This window comes from Argentina anserina, chromosome 5, assembly GCF_933775445.1.
Source record: "Argentina anserina chromosome 5, drPotAnse1.1, whole genome shotgun sequence".
Classification (NCBI taxonomy): Eukaryota; Viridiplantae; Streptophyta; class Magnoliopsida; order Rosales; family Rosaceae; genus Argentina; species Argentina anserina.
In genome coordinates, this window is record NC_065876.1 from 8,078,826 (window position 1) to 8,099,059 (window position 20,234).

Genomic DNA, 20,234 nt, shown 5'->3' on the forward strand with positions numbered 1-20,234 from the left:
AAAAACTAAAAATAATAATAATAATAATAATAATAATAACCTTTTATACATTCATTCTTGCATTTGTTCATATGTTACTGTATAAATTCCTTCAAGATACCCATCCTCTCTTTGCATGGTTATGGTTTTTCAATAAACCCTTTAAATATGTCAATGTAAGAGCAAATTTACCAACCACTATTTATTTGTTCACCTAATACCAAGAGTTTAAATTTATAACATGTGTTATTTTTCTCAACTATGTTCTAACCACGGTTAATGTAATAAAATTATTTGATAAAAATAAAATTCTAACTGATCTTCTTCTTTTTTTCTATAAAAAAATCATCGAGTTTCACCTACCCAATAGACCTCTTCGCAACTGAAACAAGAATTTCGTAGCTGCATGAAGAAGGATAGGTGGTTGTGAATGCAGTCGAGTGATTCAACCCAGTTGAAGAACTTGATTGCTTTATTGGTGTATTGATGCGACGGAGGGTTTGAGAGATGGTGGTGGTGGAGATGAAGGGGGAGAGGACGGAGAGAGAACAGTAATGATAATGCATTAGATGAATGATGGTTGTGCCTTGGAATTGAAATCTTCTCGATTGATTGTTGGTTATTTATCTATTTGATTTAATTTTTGATTGTGGTGGTCTGAGAAGGAAGAAGCTTAGAGTAGTTGCACGGGGAGCAGCGTAGAGAGAGATCGGAGATTGATGAGTCATCAACAGCGCATTTTTGAAAAAAAAAGGGTAGAATTCCAGGGAAAATGTCTTGAATTAATAATAAAAAAGGAAATGTATAACGAATTAATTGAAAGAAATCCCTTTTAATTTTATGGAAAATGTTTTCGTGTCATCATATTTGGCGTCATAATCTCATATGGCAAGTCACATTATTTGGTCACGTGAGTAATTGAAATAATCACAAAATATTATTTTTAAATGAAAAAAATCATATCATTATTGATCAAATGACTCGAGATTATAATAAAAACTATTTTTTTATTATTTCTATTTCCATCACGATAATGCTTTCAAATGTAATAATAATTGATATTTACGAAAATATCCTTAATATATGTGTGTGCAAAAAAAAACATTTTTAAAATAAAATTATTTCATCTGAAAAATATAGATGTGTGAGAGAAAAATATTTTAAAATAAAACTATTTTTCCTAAATAATTTTGTTACAGATTTTTCATATATTTATTATTTAATTAAAAACTCGATAGAGAATAGGAATATATAATAATTGTAGCCATTAATTATAGCCATTAACATAATTAATAAAGGTAAATAAAATTAAAATGGAAATTTTTAATGAATTAAACTCGAAAAAGTTTCTAAGATATTTAGTGACAAACAAATGAAAATTTTCTTTTATTACCATTCTAACATGCAATATTAATTAAAATTAGGGTATATATATATAAAATAACATATGTTACCTTACTTGTCTCATAAAATCTAATAAATTGTCATAAGTTTATAATCTTGTTGTCGTCACTTGTAGGGTACGTTTTGTACAAATGTCGTAAAGTAATTTTTGAATAAATGTTGTAAGGTAATTAAATCATATGGAGTTTAGATTTAATTTATTACTAAATAGGTGTCCGAATTATGTACATGAATTCATCTAAAGTCATTAGATTAATAAGGATGTGATTGTTTTTTATTTAAAAATGACATTTTGTAATTGGGGGCTTCTATTCATACCTCCTAAAATGGTACTTAGACCTCATTTTTTTTCCTAGATAGTTTTAACTTAGTCAATGCATATGAAATTACTAAAAAATAATTCTTAACTTATCTATTCTAAATTACAAATGTAGATAATTATCAGTAATATTTATTGCTAGAAAATCCCAAAATGGGATATCAAATTGCATAAAATGATTTAATTGATTACTTTTTTTTTATAAACATTATAAGTCAAAAATTAAATGCACTGTGACAGGTAGTGTGATAGCTACTGTGACAGACAGTGTACGTGATAGCTATTGTGATAGGCAGTATGACAGGTAATGTGAAATGTAGTGTGATATGTAGTGTGACTGAGGGTGTGATATCACATTAATGTCGATATTTGGATAGTATGAGTTGATTTGAGAAGTTCAAGATCACATTACAGTAAAAAAAATTCGTTATTTATAGTATTCTTCTTATACAAACAGTCACAATGTGACAAGTAGTGTAATAGTGGGTGTGACAGATAGTGAGACATGTGGTGTGACAACATGTGTGACAGCGGGTATGACATGTAATGTAATAGGTAGTGTGACAACGAGTGTGACAGTTAGTGTGACAGGTAGTGTGACATTGGGTGTGACAGTGAGTGTGATAGGTGGTGTGACAATGGGTGTGACATGCCGAGATGAAATGTCTAAACATGCGAAATTATGTTAAAATTTAAAAGAAATTGGTATGAGTATGCTTAGAATGAAGAAAATAACTAGAATTAGAGAACCTTAAACTCCGGTTTCGCCGGAATTTCTTAGAGCACTGCTATTGACGACTTCAACCTCTTGCAAGGATTGTTGCGCCTTGTACGGTGATCGGTTCAGAGTGAGTAGGGTATTAAATCAAAGAGAGGAGAGAGATCTTTCTAACGGTACCAACCACTCTTAAATTCATTACCGACTGACAAAGTTATGGCCGAAATTATAAAAAGAAAGAAAAAGAAGATGAAAAAGAAGAAGAATAAATGATAAAATTGTCCGTAAAATATTTTAAAAGTGACTTTATTTTTAATTTTTAGTTAATTGAGATGACATTTTTAGTTAATTGGAAAATAAGTAGTGACTTTTTTCTAATTTATGATGAAAAATAGTATTATTTTATAATTTACCCTATTTTTTTATTCACGTACAAAGAATTGAATGAAAACAATTTTTTTTTATTTTCAATGGAGGCAGGGCCCGTTGAACTTAGGGGCCTTGTACGGAATTTGTTTTACTAAGTTATATTATATAATGATTTCAAGAGAGGATTAATTTGATTACAAAAAGAAAGAAAAGGAATCGGTGGATATATTTTTTGTTGAGAAAGAAAAAAAATAATGTCTTAAAATACTGACAAATAAAAAATATAGTGGGGTTCAAACCCCTTACCATAAAACAAGGAGATCGAGTTAAAAGAACCTAAAAGATTGTCAATTGTTTTAAGGAGCTATTTGTGCTTGTATTGCACTAATATTCATTATCCAGAGTGAAACTTCACTCTAAAATTAAATTGTGAAGTTCTAATTTTGGCACACTTTTCAGTCAAATTTTTTCACCATAAGTAATTCAAAATTGAGGTATGTTATTCAAGAACATCTCTACAAAATTTCATCAAATTCGGACATCGTTAAGGTATTGAAATTAGATTAAATCAATAAATGAATTAAAACTGTCAAATCATTGTCGAATTAGATGAAATTTTGTAGAGATGATCTTGAATAACAGACATAAATATTGAATCACTTATATTGAAAACATTTGATCGAAAAGTGTGCCAAAATTGAAACTCTACTCTGTAATTTTAGAGTGAAGTTTCACTCTAGATATGAATTGTATATATACATATATATATATATATATATATATTGGTTTAGTAAATGCACATACCAAAAAATAATAATTATATTGGAGGCCCCCGGAAATCGGAGGCCCTGTGTAGCCGCACGGTTGTCACACCCTCTCGGCCGTCCCTGAATGGAGGGGTAGTGCGGCTACCATCAAGCTTTCATTAATGAAACTATCAAATACAAGGAGGGGGACATGAAGCTTAAAACCCTGATTACAAAAACCTGACATAATATAAAAGATCATGACAAACAAGTACTCAACAAAGCACCAACAAGCAAAGAGTACCACACTAATGACGACTCTATTTGCTTTGAAACAACGGTGACATAATGGAGATGACAATATATATGAGACCCTAACAACAATGAAGCAGTAGTTACATATCTTTATATCCAATACAACAGCTCCCCAACTATGTTGTCGCCGGACGAACAATCTGATGACACTTAGTCTCACTCTGCCACTAGGCGGTAACGACCTTTTGACGAATCAAGGAACTCGTCGTCTACTTAGAGTAAACAAGGCACAAAAAGTACACACACAGACATGAAGTCTGACTCCCCCTACAAAACCCATGTAGAGAATTATTAAACAAAATAAATAACTAAAAACATTAAATAAATAAAGAATTTAGTTAGGGCCCCCAAAGAGAGCCCAACCCTTAGTTTTAAGCCAATCAAGGCCCAACAACAGCATCCAGGCCCACAACCAAAAGGGAGCAGAGAACGTCAAAAGACTGGCCCTATTGTTGCACTGCCAATGCACAGAAGCCACCACTGCCCCATCACTATGTCCCTTACACCACTATCGCACTTGGTCCCTGCCTGCCATCGGAAAAAGTCCGCTAGCGAAGAACCGACATCATCTACCACTGAGATATGAGAAACCGTGTTCCCAGACCCTGGAGAATAAGAGCCACCATTGATCATACACACATAGTCTCTTCCACCAAATCCAATGCCGATCTCCTTTCCCACTACTATAGGGACAAGAAACGCCATCGTCGTTGCCATCACAAGATCAAACCACCTCTGCCACCACACACCCGCAATCCGTGCAATCACCGCCGCAATGTTTGGTCGATCCTCAAACCCACTCCACCTCGATCTATGATCACCAAGCCAGAGGACAAGACCCACATCTCCGACCGCACAGGTCGCACGCCAACAAGGCCAGAGGCCGGCGCCGACGCCACCGCACGGCCAGACGAGAGAGAACGACTGGGAGAAACTTTTTTTCAAAACCTAGCACGTGGGGGCGCGTTCCCAACAGTGTGTGATTCTTTCAAGGTGCATAGAATTTTTGAAATGGAAACGGTTTGAATATATAGGTTTACTATTACTCGATTGTCACCGGAAGTATTTCTCTTAGTAGGGAGCTTATAATAACAATTATTATGTCTTACCTTATTAGTTAATTAGTTGCTGAACGTATTATATAGTTACGGTTACTAGATCTTATGAGCTGTGCTCCACTAGCTAGTTTAATAGTTATATGTCATTATACCCCCTCTGTGTAGATTATAGATTCCAGGATGGTACTTCAATTTGGTATATTTGGAAATAAGATACTCCAATCGGGCAATCCCTATCCTAATGAAAACCGAAGAGAAAGATACATGTATCTCAGCTCATATCATCTTTCACGGTGAGAGGATATATATATATGAGGCCGATCAATGTCAAATTCAGTACGTGGACATATGCTACAGTTTTGCAAAATCGAACCCAAAATTTTAAGGAGAGTGAAAGCTAGGATTTCTTTTGGGAAATATATATACAGTAAGTTGGTATTAATTATCTTATACTCGCACCAAGTTGGTATTATCAATTCAAAATGAAGGACCCGTACGATACGACCACGTCATACAATATTGATTATATGATATTTATAATGAACGAAACAAATCCACACTGTCGAACATTAGTATATATGGAATTGATCATATCATTCGTATGACTAATGAGATCGAACATCAATCTAGAACCTTATGTAATAGCTAAGAAACATCCGTAACATGTACGTAATTAGTTATTCATTTGATAAAAATAGTCGGGTTAAACCTTGATAAACAATGGACAGGTCAGGAGTGATCAATGAAAGACATGAGACTAGTTGATGATCGATAAGAACTACGAGATCAGGAGCTGACCAAGGCTTATTTTATCGAGCATTGATTATCACAAGGGGTAGCATCAACATTGACATCAATGCTAATTTATGAAATATGGTAAAGATTGATGTGCAGGTCTATACATTTCTCTGATGATGAATCACTTGTGACAATGGGTTCAGTATACTAAATGGTATTATTAGTTAGTTCCTACATATATGGAATTTATTTAAAGGGTTGGAGACCCATTAATTAATTAACAATGAGCTATGACAAAGCAATCATGTAGGGTGAATGTGTGATCATTTGCTAGTACGTGTACAACTGTACAAGTATTAGGAAATATCGGATTGAATTGTCAAGGGTTGCGTAGGCTTTAAGCTAGCTGAATCTTAACTAGGAAAGTTTCATTTTGATTGTCTGATTAAAACTGTTTATATCCAAATTCATATATATACTCGCATCTATCCGTTGTTTTTAATGCCTGATATATATAACGTGTCAAACATGAGAGCTCACAGGATTAATTGGTCATCGCCGAGCAGATATTTGATATTTCACTTCAGCGAGTTCCTTTCGAAACCTCAGTTAAATAAGCAAGACACTGCACAAAGTTCCATTGCGCACTTATGCTCATTGAAAACAATTTATTATAATATCTATCGGTGCCATGATTGATGATTCCCATCAGTAGCATGTAAAATGACCTTCAATCCTACAATACAAGAAAGGTTTAAGTGATTGGGTTGGCAGAAGCCAGCCAAGAAAAAATTATGATAAGATGAAGTGAAGAGTTTCTCTAGAATATTCTAGGGTACGTTTATCATTTCGAAACCCAATAGTTTTGAACCCTTCGTCGACGTCAATATAGGATGGTCCGACAGGATCAGCATCTACTATATTCTATATCAATATATATCAGTCGATTCTATCAGAATTCGGAAGCTTAGCATTTCGCAGATCGGCCAGAAGACAATGACTATACCAAGATAGATGCAGTGGAAACATGATGAGGATCTAGCTAGAGACCAATCTGATTTTGAAGATATGGCTTATCGTCCGTAACGTACGGCAACTTTTATTTATAGGTAGACTCGTCTAGCAAAATTTTTGTGTGTGCTAATGTTGTTAACTCTAAGAAAGCAAAGATATATCAGAATGGTTTTTCCACAGATGCCACCGAGTGTTACTGGTATGCATGGCGAGCTGTACTCAGATTCCGTGTTTAATTTAAAAGCGCCATATATTGGATGCAGGAGTTGGTCGTCGGAGTCGGAAGTCAAGAGTTCGAGGAACAAAGCGCTATCTTGAGATCCTTGCTTTTCTTATGAGGAATTGTAAAAAAAAAAAAAATTAATAAATTATGCCTACAGGCTACAGAGCAATTATATGAACGTACGTACGTCTGGAAAGGTACGTGCAATCTGGGATCTTTGCGTCCAGAATATGCAAGATGGAAAAACTAAACGCACAGAATTCACTGGAACTTCTCCTAATTAATCTCCTTTATAATATACAGATTCAACCAAGCATGCAGTTGTTTCATGTTGCTTAAATTTATTGATGTCTATATATGGATCGATATAAAACCATGGTTGCATGCATGCATTCAATTTTAACTTCTTCAATTAACCACGAACATATGCATGAATCTTTGTACCGAGTTAATGAGATACGCCCCCGTCATCCTAGCTCAATGAACAGAACCTGTAAATTATATATATAACTCACCATTAATTATATTTTAAAGTAGAGGTGGCAAATGGGCCGAAAAATCCGAGTCCTGCCCGTTAAAAATCGACCCGACACGGTCTGGCTCGAGTCCGTTATTATAATGGATCGTGCTGGGCCGAGATATATTAGCTCATGGGCCCGACCCGAATTAGTTAAATAATTATCACTATTAGAATTGAATATTATAACTTTTAAATTAAATTTTCTTGATTATTTCATTATTTTAATTACGATATTTTACAAATATAATTAAAATAGTGAAGAAAACGTTATTGTTTTGACATACATAATATTTTACAAATAAGATTATGAAATATGTTGTAGTATTTTAATATTTTAAATAGTTATATAAAACAAATATTCTAATTACATAATATTTTTATTCTAATTGTGTGTTATAATGCTAATGAGTCGGGCCGGCCCGGGTCCGAGCTAACATAGGCTTAGGCCGTGGGCCGTACTTGATGTTTAAGCAAATGGGTCGCCCCGAACCGTCATGAAAAATAAATGGGCCGACTCGAGCACGGTTTTGGCCCACTTAAAATGGTTGCCACCTCTACGCTGAAATAAGACTGGAGCTTGGAGGGATGTAAATATATACTAGCTTGGAGAACAAATTATAATTCACCATTGGTATCTTCCATGTGAAGTCAAATTAACACGCACACATGATTTTTTTTTTGAGAGAAATGATTATTTCATTAAAATAAAATAACGGACAAAGCTAATTACAAATAGCCTGCAAACTGCAAGGCAATAAAATAAAATATAAAGAGTACAATTCTTCAACTCGATCAAACTAGAAAAAGTAAAAAAATACCAACGATTCACTTAATTATAGGTCGAAAACCCTATCGAAAATTATAAAAGCAACAAAGCTACCTCACACACCGCCAAAGTCAGCTAACATTGTTGTTGCCAACGCCGTAAGCAACAGTTTAAGACAGTGAGGAGTACAAAATCGGAACGATGATGTCCAATAACCTGATGCCAAACTGATCCCAAAACACATATCATATGAAAATTCACCACCAAGAGGAAGAGCTCCCTCAAAACAACACCATACAATCCACCATTGCAACCTAGCCATGTAATAGCTGTGGCTGCCGAGAGAGGACTGAAAATTGTGACCAAGCTAGCACACATGACTTGATCATAGCTAGGATGGGCCTTCTCTTATTGTTCTTCTTCATTGTTTTTACTTCCATATTGAGATATTATTATGGCCACCGACTGGTCGAATCTTCCTCATCAAGATCTTGGAAGCTTTGCTTGGTAATCATAATTTCTTACATATATACGAAGGAAAGGTCAGACTTCTCTGGTGAACGATCGAGGTAACTTCCTGACATTGGCCAAAATCGCGTAAGAACCTCGGCCCTAACTTGAGATACAAATCATACAATGAGCTGCGAAGTGCGTAGTTTTTTCAATCCTTTGAGCACTTAGCCGCCTATCACCTTTCCCTCCGCACAAAAATGGATGGCTTCTATTCACCAATAATTGCATATGACGATTTATGATATTGACGATCGAGTAAAACAAGTAAAATACAAAGTCTCTTCCACGCCAATAATGTGTCATCGGACTGTGGAAAAACACAAATCACGGTCAAGGTCTAAACAGCTTTATAACATACTCAAAATTTTCAACAAATACCCAATATGAGTCCATTTTACGTGCTCGAACTTTTATGAGAACCATTTTGATAGCTAAATAATAAACAAACGGTACCTTTAGTTCTTAATTTTCTCTACATTCAGTAGTTTAAAAAAATTATTCCAATCACCTCTACATCTGGATCAAACGCCAAAATAATAGCTTAGATCTTAATACCTCGGTACATATATGCTCCAAGCCTCCAAGTAGGTATTGCAGAATTTGCAGCATAGTGTTAGTATATGTCCACTTCAGAATCGAACTTAAATTCGATAATCAACCGCTGAACCGCTTCCGGTGTTTTGTTTACTCAAATTAGCCTCCAACCAGAACACATATTCTCTATGTGGCGCACAAATGGTCAAGTTTGAACTTTTTTTTCTTTCTTTTTTCTTTTTTCTTTTTCTGGCTAGTGTGATGTGGGTTTGCATGTTTGGCATCACTACTTACCTTCAGCTTTTTTCTTTGATTCCGTAGGTAGAGGTTGTGTTAGGGGTAATACTTTTTCTTTTTTTGGAAAACAACTCAGGAAAGAAAAGGGCACAGAGTCCAAAACAAACCGAAATCGCCCTCCGTCAGTCATCTTGCGTGTCACGCTAAACGACAAGCATCTTGGGTACGTGGAATCACACCTCCCGAGGTCCCGCATAAACAAACAGACCGTCAGAACTCCGCCACGTGTCCGCCATCTCCTTCCTAGCTCCCACCCTCCCCCACATCGCAACTCCCCCTCACCTTCCTTGCTCAACAACCCTATATATACAAAACGTTCCCTCACTTCTCTTCTCCCATCGCTCTCATAAACCCCGATTCCTATTATACAATCGTTTCTGAAATTCCTTTTTCTTTGATCGACAAAAATGGAAAATCCCACTCTCACCGGTCTGTTGAAGAATGTCGCTTTTCAATTCCCCAACCGCCGCGCTATTTCCGTTCCCGGCAAATTCGACCTGACTCATGCCCGGTTACACGACCTCGTCGAGCACGCCGCCACTCAATTACTCGCCGCCGGCGTCTCCCCTCACCACACCGTCGCTCTCACCTTCCCCAACTCCATTGAGGTACTTCATCATCTTTTGTTTAACCTAATCAAACAATTGGTTCTATGATGATAATCGGAATTTGAGAAGAGTTTTTGTGCAGTACGTGGTGATGTTCTTGGCGGTGATACGATGCCGAGCCACCGCGGCGCCGCTAAACGCGGCGTACACGGTGGAGGAGTTCGAGTTCTACCTCTCCGACTCCGAGTCGAAGCTTCTGATCACGGCGGAGCAGCCAATCCAATCCGCTGTGGCAGCGGCTAGCAAGCTAAGCATCCCTTACGTGACGGCGGCGCTGGCCGACTCCGCCGGCCATGTATCTCTCTCTTCCGCCAAAGTCGGCGAGCCGAGTTGCGGCTCGGTTTCGGAAGTCGTGAACGACCCGTCCGACGTGGCGCTCTTCCTCCACACGTCGGGGACCACCAGCCGGCCCAAGGGGGTTCCTCTGACGCAGCTCAATTTGGCCTCGTCGGTACAGAACATCCGGTCGGTTTATAAACTCACGGAGTCGGACTCGACGGTGATCGTTCTGCCTTTATTTCACGTGCACGGCTTAATTGCCGGGCTACTGAGCTCGCTCACCGCCGGAGCCGCCGTGACGCTGCCGGCTGCGGGAAGATTCTCCGCTTCAAGTTTCTGGTCCGATATGCTCGCGTACAACGCCACGTGGTACACAGCTGTCCCCACCATCCACCAAATCATCCTCGACCGTCACGCCAAAAAACCCGAACCGGCCTACCCGAAGCTCCGGTTTATCCGGAGCTGCAGCGCGTCGCTGGCGCCGTCTATTCTGGCGCGTTTGGAGGAGTCGTTCGGCGCGCCGGTGCTGGAGGCTTACGCGATGACGGAGGCGTCGCACTTGATGTGCTCGAACCCGTTGCCCGAAGACGGCGGGCACAAACCCGGGTCCGTCGGGAAACCCGTGGGCCAGGAACTGGCTATTTTGAACGAGAACGGCGTCGTTCAGCCAAATGACGTCAGCGGGGAGGTGTGCATTAGAGGACCAAATGTGACAAAAGGGTATAAGAACAACCCGGAAGCAAACAAAGCTGCTTTCACATTCGGTTGGTTCCACACCGGAGATGTCGGGTTTTTGGACTCCGATGGGTACTTGCATCTTGTGGGTCGGATCAAGGAGCTCATTAACCGTGGAGGTAACTAAATTTCACGTAACTTACTAGAATATCACTCACATTGTTATAGGTTTGTAAAATGTGTCGTACTCCGACTGAGCATTGTTTGGTACTATTTTTCAGGGGAGAAGATATCACCGATTGAAGTAGACGCTGTGCTGTTGTCGCATCCAGAAGTTGCTCAGGCGGTTTGTTTCGGGGTTCCTGATGATAAATATGGCGAAGAGGTATTTTGACGGATAATGTACTGTAGCTCCATACCATGAGCGTTACTAAATTCTTCTGTGTTAATGCTAATGTAATGTGTTTTACTTTGCAGATTAACTGTGCTATAATCCCAAGAGAAGGGTCGAGCATAGACGAGGAAGAAGTGCTGCGCTTCTGCAAGAAGAACCTTGCAGCTTTCAAGGTGCCAAAGAAGGTGTTCATCACTGACTCTGTTCCGAAAACTGCAACGGGGAAGATCCAGCGCCGCATTGTTGCAGAGCATTTCCTTGCTCAAATCTCCACTGCCAAAGTTCCAAAGTTTGGTGCTTAATTCCTAGTCAGCATTACATTTAGGGGTTACTTCATTTTTCTCATATAGACATCATCCGATGGTTTACATTAGGTTTTCGAAATATTCTTTTTTGGGTTGTATAAATAGTTGATTAAAAATTCAACAAATGGACTGTTGCTGAAAATTGTTGCATAAAGCCATAATCCGAGGGGATCTATGTGACCTCACTGGTTGCGTATTCATGTCTATTTTTTCTTGATGGACCAAAATGTTGAGGTGACGAGGAACATTGACAGAAGTTTCTTGCTCGAGTTGTCTTTGATTTTTTGCTCGAGTCGTGTGGCTTTTGGACCTTTTTGTTTTCATTTCATCTCCTAAAAGACATTATGCAACCAATTATAGAAGCAGTTGGTAACTTGACAATCATAGTTGCTATTTTGGTAGTGGTATTTTATTGTGAACTCGGACTGGCGTTGCCTAAATAGCAACCGCCAAGTGGAAGAACTATTCTCCATTAAGTTTTTTTTTAATGAAGATGAATCGAATTCACTTGGTGATAAAGCCCATAACAACCACAAAGATCAAGCAATAGAGTGGCAGGTCACTCTAAGGCTACTCAACTTCTACAATGAATAGATGTACACGTAGTGCTTCTTTAACAAACTAAAGTCTGAAAAAAAGTCTAAAAACAAGTAGAAATAATTATAAATCTAAAACAAAAATGCAAAAACTCTCTTATCAATCTTATCTTGTAAAATTATTTTGAGATGAGAGAATTTCTTCGATATATAGACATTCTTTCATTCACCGAAATGCTCTTCCACTATGATTTTGGGCTTCTGTCCCAATGGCCATAACTTCGTTCCGGCCCAACGGTTTCATTTGGTTCGGCTTCTCTCTCTCGTCTTGACGTATTCTTGGCTGCTCTGCTCCAGAAATATGTGCTAGCGCAGAGCAGACCAAATCATCAGCTCCGAAATTTGGATTCTTTGGATGGTTGCACAATACTGTAAGTTCTTGAAATGTCGGACTCTTTCAATATGTCTCTCTTTGATGAATTATGAATCATACTCTTGCCTCTTCAACTATTTGGGAAATGTATGCAAAGCGCATTGAACCCATTTACTGCTTGGAATAAAACTGAATTTAAAAGCTTGAGAATTTGAGATAGTGGTTAAATTGCAGAATCTTGAATACCCATTTAGCCAGTGAGTCAGCACGGTTCAAGTATTAATGGGTGTGACTCATTTGTCTATAGAGTGTAGAGTAGTTGATTGAAGACGAAGTCTACTAGGGGATTCTGTTACAAATTTTTTAGCTTTTCTAAAGGATCTAGTTACTTTATTGCAGTGTGGAATTAATATTCTGATAGGTACCCCAAAGATGTTATGCTTTTGCTTGTAGAGGTTGGGATTTAGAATTGGTATCGAGTAGATTATCAGGTTGTTTAAGGTGTTGCTAAAAGTTTTATCTGATTTGTGTTTCAGAATCAAGATATCTTAGAGATGGAAGCAGGGAATGAGATGAGGGAGGTGAAATATGCTGCTGATATTTTGTCCATAAAGGAAGCACAGGCACGCATCCAGCCGTTTATACACGAAACTCCAGTCCTGTCCTCTGAAACTTTGAATCTTATTGCAGGAAGACAGCTGTTTTTCAAATGTGAATGCTTCCAAAAGGGGTGAGAAGCTAATTAACGGTTCATGATTTTTTCAAGTGTATGATAAGACTTAGTCTTAATTAGCTTTGGTCTTCATATTAAGGTTTCCTTGGATGATAAGACTTGTTATTATGTGGTTATACAGTGGTTCTTTCAAATTCAGAGGCGCTTGCAATGCTGTGTTTTCACTTGATGATAATCAGGCTGCTAAAGGGGTTGTAACACACAGCAGGTTCACTTTGGACTCTTTTCTTCATATGGTCATTTTTTTACATTAGCTTATGCGACTTAACCTGATATTTTCCTCCAAATTTAGTGGTAACCATGCTGCAGCATTGTCTTTGGCTGCAAAACTACGGGGTATTCCTGCATATATAGTTATACCGAAAAATGCTCCAAAATGCAAAGTTGAGAATGTCATGCGTTACGGTGGCCAGGTTATCTGGAGTGAGCCAACAATGCAGTCAAGAGAAAGTACTGCAGCAAATATACTGCAAGAAACTGGCGCAGTTCTTCTACATCCCTACAATGACGGGCACATAATAAGGTACAAGAGTGACTTTAGTTTATTTAACTGAATATGTTTGCACTTTGTGGATCTTGATCAAGGAAAGTGGAAATATGTTAAACAACAGTCAGCTTGTTTTGGAGTATATGTAGTAGAAAGTTTGAATTTCTGGTGAGAGTCTACTGTGTTGAACAAAATCAAGACAATACAAACATTCTACTGGAGTACTGGTGATCAAGACAATATAAAAACAATTTACACACTCATAGAGTTTGTGGTGTCATTGAAGGATATCCAATTCAAAATTGTAGTATGATTAGTTGTATTAGTTGATAATATGCACATTGACTCCAATCACACTGAAACTGCTTATATGCCCTGATTACTTCTTAGCAATATCTCCTAGACTAATTTCTGATAATTTACACAACTCAATTACAGAAACGAAATAAGTACTTATTATGTCTTGTAGCTAAATGCACTTGACACTGTCATATTTCCTAGTAACATTATGTGGCAGAGCACCACATGCTAACATACCAAACTTAATTGTTCTTGCAGTGGCCAGGGTACCATATCATTGGAGCTACTGGAACAACAAGTTCCACAGTTAGACGCTATTATAGTTCCCATAAGTGGTTAGTTTACTAACATTTCAGAATTTCTTGCTGCTTCATATTCTTTGCTAATGATTTCTGAGCTTTGTTTTCTAATCTTAAATATACACATGTAGGAGGTGGCTTGATATCAGGTGTGGCTTTGGCTGCCAAGTCCATCAACCCAGCCATTCGAGTTTTAGCTGCTGAACCTGAGGGAGCTAACGATGCAGCTCAATCTAAAGAAGCTGGAAGAATAATAACATTGCATGAGACCAACACTGTAGCGGATGGGCTTCGAGCTTTTCTGGGAAATCTAACCTGGTAAAGGATAATCTGATATAGCCCAAATGTTCTTTGAAATATCTTCAGCTTGTTAATCATGAACTTCCTTCTTGCCGTAGTCTTAAATGTTTGGTTACACATGTTTTAAATTTCCATTACACTAACCCAGTCTATCTTTCCAGGCCAATAGTAAGAGATCTCGTCGATGGAGTAATAACTGTAGAGGACAAGGAGATAATAAACGCAATGAAACTCTGTTATGAGATTCTGAAGGTTGCAGTAGAACCTAGCGGAGCTATAGGCCTCGCAGCTGTTTTATCGGACAGTTTCAAAAATAATCCTGCTTTGAAGGACTGCACCAATATAGGAATCATTCTTTCTGGAGGTAATGTGGATCTAGGCATCTTATGGGATTCATACACAAAATAACTTCTACTTTTTTCTTTGAATTTTCTTTGCCTTAATACTTTCTCCTATAATGTCGTAATGAAAACCTCGTGGCATTTCTACATATTTTGTATGCTAGTCACTAGTTGGTCTACACCTTATGGCATTATACTATTTTTGACGTATAATCTTTCTGAATATATACCTGCCTTAAGTTTAAGGAATTCCTGCCTTTACAGTTTGAAGAAAAACCCTTATGTAACACATGTTTTGCTAGAGGTGTTTAAGAAATTACATTTAAATTTTTTGGAAGCAATAAATCGACTGTTTAGACATCAAAACAAGGCCCAACTACTAATTATGAGCTTTCTACACAATTCCATACATTTCCCAGTCTTTCTGACAAGCCAATTTTGCACAGCAGCTGCTTGTTGGAATGTTGGTTCATGAAAAGGCTACAATTTTGACAATCTTAATTACTTCTGCTTCTTGTCCTAGTTCAATCTTATATCTCACTCAATCTGTTATTGAATGCTTCTATGTAGTTAGTACTATACAGGTTAGAAATTGTATATGTATCACTCAATTTATGCTGAGGTTTGCAAGTTGATGTACCATGGTTTTGGAATTGAACAATCAAAGTAAATGAGATAACTAACTCCATTGTATGCATTAAACATTTGGGACCATTGAGATGTGATTGGGTTCTGCACTGGTCCAAAGCATTGATGAAACAAGGTGACTGAGGATGAAGGGACTTTGCTACTTGTGCCTGTCATTGACTCATCGTCAATGGTTGACTTCCAAAACCTAACGTTCAGATTTAATGGTCAAGCTCTACTATAGCATCCTGTATAAGTGTATATATATGCAAGTCACAGTTGTAATTTGTATATATATTGCGGACATGTCTAGTCAGTAACATTAGTGTTCACTGGCCTAAAACCTTAAATACTTAAGTTCTAAGTCGGAAAAAAGTACTCCTTTGTTCTTTACTCATTGTACTAATCAGCAAAAAATGTATAATTGGAAAAAAAAATCGGAGGATTTATTAAAGTTTTGTGTTCATAAACTTCTAGTATACTAGTATTTGATTCTCTGTTAGGCCAATAATGGGCATCAAGCACCTAGCTGCTATTTCATTATCGATTGCATACATTTATCAGTTTAATGATCATGCACGTCTTACTACTCACTGCGCTTGACGTCCGCGACGAAATCCATAGTTTTCCGAATTATTGAAACTCACATTCACAGCAAAATCCTTTAGTACTCCGAAATATTGAAAGTCTGGAGTTCTGGACAACTGCTTTTGCCGGAATGTCTCAGCAGCTCAGTCTTTACTGCACTACAATTCACGATCACCAGAGCCCTTCAAAACACAGGTGACTTGGTGAGGCAATCATGTCTCTGAAAGATTAATGGTTAAGAGGTGTGGTGTTCTTGTTCAATCTGGGATAGGGAGATGTCGTCTTTCAATACGACAGTGGCTCCGTATATGTTTGTCACTTTGTCTTAAATTGATTTCAAACAATGATAGCGAAGGGACACAAGTCCTGGTACCCCAGGCAACACTGAAATTAGTCTTTCATTATTTGAATTTCATATAATGAAAATCAGCATAGCAGCTCCAGAATTTTAAGCTGACTTAAATGTCATTAGGGGTGCTCTTGGTTCTGTTTAACCAAACTTTGAAACTTCTCTACGCACTTTGATGGGGACTGATTGTCTGATACCATAGCAGTAAGCCAAAAAAAAACTTGATCTGCATTACACTCATTGTTCTCCACCTACATGTTATTAGATGTATCCATGGATTCCTAATAAGTACAAGCATATTTCACTACTATTATTCCAGATAATTATGATTTATGAAGTTTTATAGAAAACTGTCAAAGGTCTCCCGTATAGTAGCTCTGTCGCTTAGAACAAACGTAATTGATATACAAGTATACATGTTCTAAAAGTGTAAATTCTTCCAAAATAAATTATAGTTCAATCAAACTAAAACTTCTGAATTTCAAAAACAAAACTGTTGTAGCATATAAATATGCTGTTATTTGGAGAATTATACTGTAAACATATATTTGCCGGATGATCAATTCATTCAACTATAAAGCTTTATCATTTGAATCTGTTCTCATCCTTCACTAGGATCAAGGCCCATACAGAAATATGGAAGAAAGCAACAAAGTCGATCAGTTAAAAAGAAAAAGAGGATGTGATGTTTATTCAAAGTTTCAAAGACAAATGACAGATAAATAGCTGAAGGAACCAAATTTAAAGTAAAACCCTCTCATAGAAGAAATCTAGCTCGATCCAATCATGAAAAGAAGAAGAAAAACCTTATACTAGCTCTTGAGAAGGATCCCTAGTTCCCTACCTTATCTTATGCTTTTACACTGTTATACTCCTTTTGAAGTATGAATTTGTTCTATACATTACTGATAATGATAGCTTACCAGCCATACGTACTGCCCATGCAGATCAAAATCCACCCATGAAAGAAAATGTGCGAGACCTTGTAAAAAAAATGAATTTTTTAACACCTTTAATAGATAGCTCAACGTACTGGGTCTGTCCACCTCTGAGTTCTGATGATTATAATCAGAGTCCTAATTCAAAATCATGAGACATGAGCTAGGCTCCCTCATAGTGCAAGACTTTAATTATACTTCAAAACTTTAAGAGCTTCTTGCTTGGAAGCATTGTCACTGAGGACCCTTTATGCTTAAACAATCCTCAGTGCTTGTGTCACATCCAAATTAGACAAAGAAGATGACTCTCCTGCCAAAATCAAAGAAAAATGTCAAATCAGATTATAAATCAGCTGTAGACTAATGAAATATATATTAAAGAAATTTCAAATTTGGTCCACATATATAACAAAAACTTGCCTTCTAATCATGCAAAGCAAGAAGACAGATCATAGCATACAATATTAGAAAAAATTACAGATGCGATGCAAGTCTTTATTAGGTGTTTGTGTATTATTTATACTTTGAGGAAACAAAATCTAAGGGAAAGAGAAAGGAAACTGCATAGTGGTAGTGGTTGCTGTAATATCAAAACCATCGGACATTTTAGGAGGAATCACATGGTTTGAGTCGGTTGATCGAGAACAACTGGACGTTGCGGAGGAAACATGAGGATGAGAGCTCCTAGCATCTCTTTGAGACTTTTCCTCAATTGATTGAAAACTCAAAAGAATGTAAAGAATGCGTAATGGGAATGACCTTTTTATGGAGGTGCTTAAATTTGATATACAATGAATGAGACCATACAGATAAGAATACCTTCTAACAAAGGAGAAGGGCAAGAGTCGAAGGAAACACTTTCCATTCAGCCAACCGAACGGGCCGAAAAATAGAGAAGACTAGCTAGCTTGATATGTTGAGCTTCTCAATTTTTTCTCCAAATAGAGAAACAAACTTAAAAATCTCTAAACAAATTATGCTCAAACTCCAATAATTTCTTTATTTTATAGATTTTTACATTTATTACAACAATAAATTATTTTATTTTATTATTTATTATAATCATAAAGTATTTTATATTTTTATATTGTTGACTTGTAATCAATTATTCATATTTTTTATTGGTTATAATATTTAGTTTGAGTTGTTGGAGAAAGTACAAACATTTAATATTTGGTTATACAAATTTTTGTCACATCCTTTAAATACAGAGAATCATATATTCTCTTTCATCTTTTTATTTTTATTTTTATTTTTGAGAATGAGATAAAAAAACTCCAACAAGTGAAAATTAAGCAAATTTTCTCCAAAATCTCATTTTCTCCATAATGCATAATCTATTGGAGATGTTTTTAGATAAGAAGATTGTACAATAATATCTAGGAGCAATGGCTCATGCTTTAAATTGCAATGGTTGCTTCGAACATTTAATTATTATTGAAATATTGCTTGGATAAATTTGTGGATTTTTGTTAGAGTACGTTGTTCTAATGCAAGCCGGCAGTAATATTAAAATCGATGACTAACTTATATTGATGTCTCACATAGAACAATTTATAATCAGAACACATGATAACTCGTTGCAACATAATCTATTCCTCAGAGGCCTCACCCCACCTTTTGATGCTAATAAAGAAAGCAGAGCAAGATGTTAACGAACCCTAAATAGTTAAATTAGAAGGCCAAACCATAACAACATAAGCATACGACATGTATTCACATCCAAAATCACATTGACCAAATTCATTTCGGCTGTTCATGTATGTATTGATGAAGGACTCACTAGGTTTACATTATATATATTTTTTTGGTTACAAGTTTTACAAATTATATTTTGAAATATCATATAACATTTATAGGATACTTCAATTGCATATATCATAGGGTATTTTAAAGTTCTTAGGGTCCTCGTATAAAAAAAAGTTCTTCGGGTCCTATATCCATTGAATGCTAATGCTTGTCAATGTCAAGTGTAACTTTACCTTAAACCCAAAACAATAGTACAAACGGGGCATACTAAAAATTAGGGCACCACTTAACATAAAGCAAGAAAAAACACTGGTTTACTTATGCTCTTAGCAAACATGTATCGTGTAATTATCAAGCGTACTATTTGTATAGATTAGTGTATCAATCTGTGAATTCTACTCACAATAAACTAGACTTTTGTTTTGGTAAACAATAAAACAAACTTGGTAGAACGATACTTTACAACTACAACAAGTTGGTTCATTCATCATTTTGCAAGAGTAGAGCTAGTCTTGAAATTTCTCCTCGCTTGAAAGATAGAAAATAGTAACCCTATCATAAATGGATTTAGAGTCTCACGATATTTTGACGAGAAAAAAGCTAAATTACGTGATATCGTGTGGGACTGATTTATGAATCATGTGGGGAAATGGGAGTGTACGGTGAACTGAGAATACGGCATGCACATGATTACTGCCGAAAATACCGGGAGATTAGGTGCTTGTTAAGTTAATGCAACTGACCATAATTAACCAATGTTTCAACCCCACAAGCCACTAACCAACTAATTATGAACACCCACAACTTCCACACTTGTTTCACACTTTTTTTTTAAAGAAG

At 36.8% G+C, this 20,234-nt stretch overlaps 2 protein-coding genes across 2 annotated transcripts; both read left to right on the plus strand.

Moving 5' to 3' along the window:
• Positions 1 to 9,861: 9,861 nt before the first annotated feature.
• On the plus strand, positions 9,862 to 12,054 carry LOC126793758 (probable CoA ligase CCL9). The gene is made up of 4 exons (XM_050520376.1): positions 9,862 to 10,121; positions 10,204 to 11,254; positions 11,357 to 11,460; positions 11,553 to 12,054. Exons 1-4 carry the CDS (start codon positions 9,921 to 9,923, stop codon positions 11,769 to 11,771), a joined length of 1,575 nt encoding a protein of 524 aa, XP_050376333.1. The 5' UTR covers positions 9,862 to 9,920; the 3' UTR covers positions 11,772 to 12,054.
• Positions 12,055 to 12,606: 552 nt separating this feature from the next.
• On the plus strand, positions 12,607 to 16,172 carry LOC126794533 (serine racemase). Its single transcript, XM_050521282.1, has 7 exons — positions 12,607 to 12,741; positions 13,220 to 13,413; positions 13,538 to 13,624; positions 13,709 to 13,939; positions 14,462 to 14,538; positions 14,634 to 14,820; positions 14,964 to 16,172. The coding sequence occupies exons 2-7, from the start codon at positions 13,238 to 13,240 to the stop codon at positions 15,208 to 15,210; spliced, it is 1,005 nt and encodes a 334-aa protein (XP_050377239.1). The 5' UTR covers positions 12,607 to 12,741; positions 13,220 to 13,237; the 3' UTR covers positions 15,211 to 16,172.
• The last annotated feature ends 4,062 nt before the right edge of the window (positions 16,173 to 20,234 follow it).

Bases quoted from the DNA above. Each gene is read 5' to 3' on its own strand.
- LOC126794533 (XM_050521282.1), top strand. From the start codon at position 13,238: ATGGAAGCAGGGAATGAGATGAGGGAGGTGAAATATGCTGCTGATATT. The intron at 13,414-13,537 runs GTGAGAAGCTAA...GTGGTTATACAG, and splicing joins TGTGAATGCTTCCAAAAGGG to TGGTTCTTTCAAATTCAGAG. The intron at 14,821-14,963 runs GTAAAGGATAAT...CTATCTTTCCAG, and splicing joins TTTCTGGGAAATCTAACCTG to GCCAATAGTAAGAGATCTCG.
- LOC126793758 (XM_050520376.1), top strand. From the start codon at position 9,921: ATGGAAAATCCCACTCTCACCGGTCTGTTGAAGAATGTCGCTTTTCAA. The intron at 10,122-10,203 runs GTACTTCATCAT...GTTTTTGTGCAG, and splicing joins CCTTCCCCAACTCCATTGAG to TACGTGGTGATGTTCTTGGC. The intron at 11,461-11,552 runs GTATTTTGACGG...TTTACTTTGCAG, and splicing joins ATGATAAATATGGCGAAGAG to ATTAACTGTGCTATAATCCC.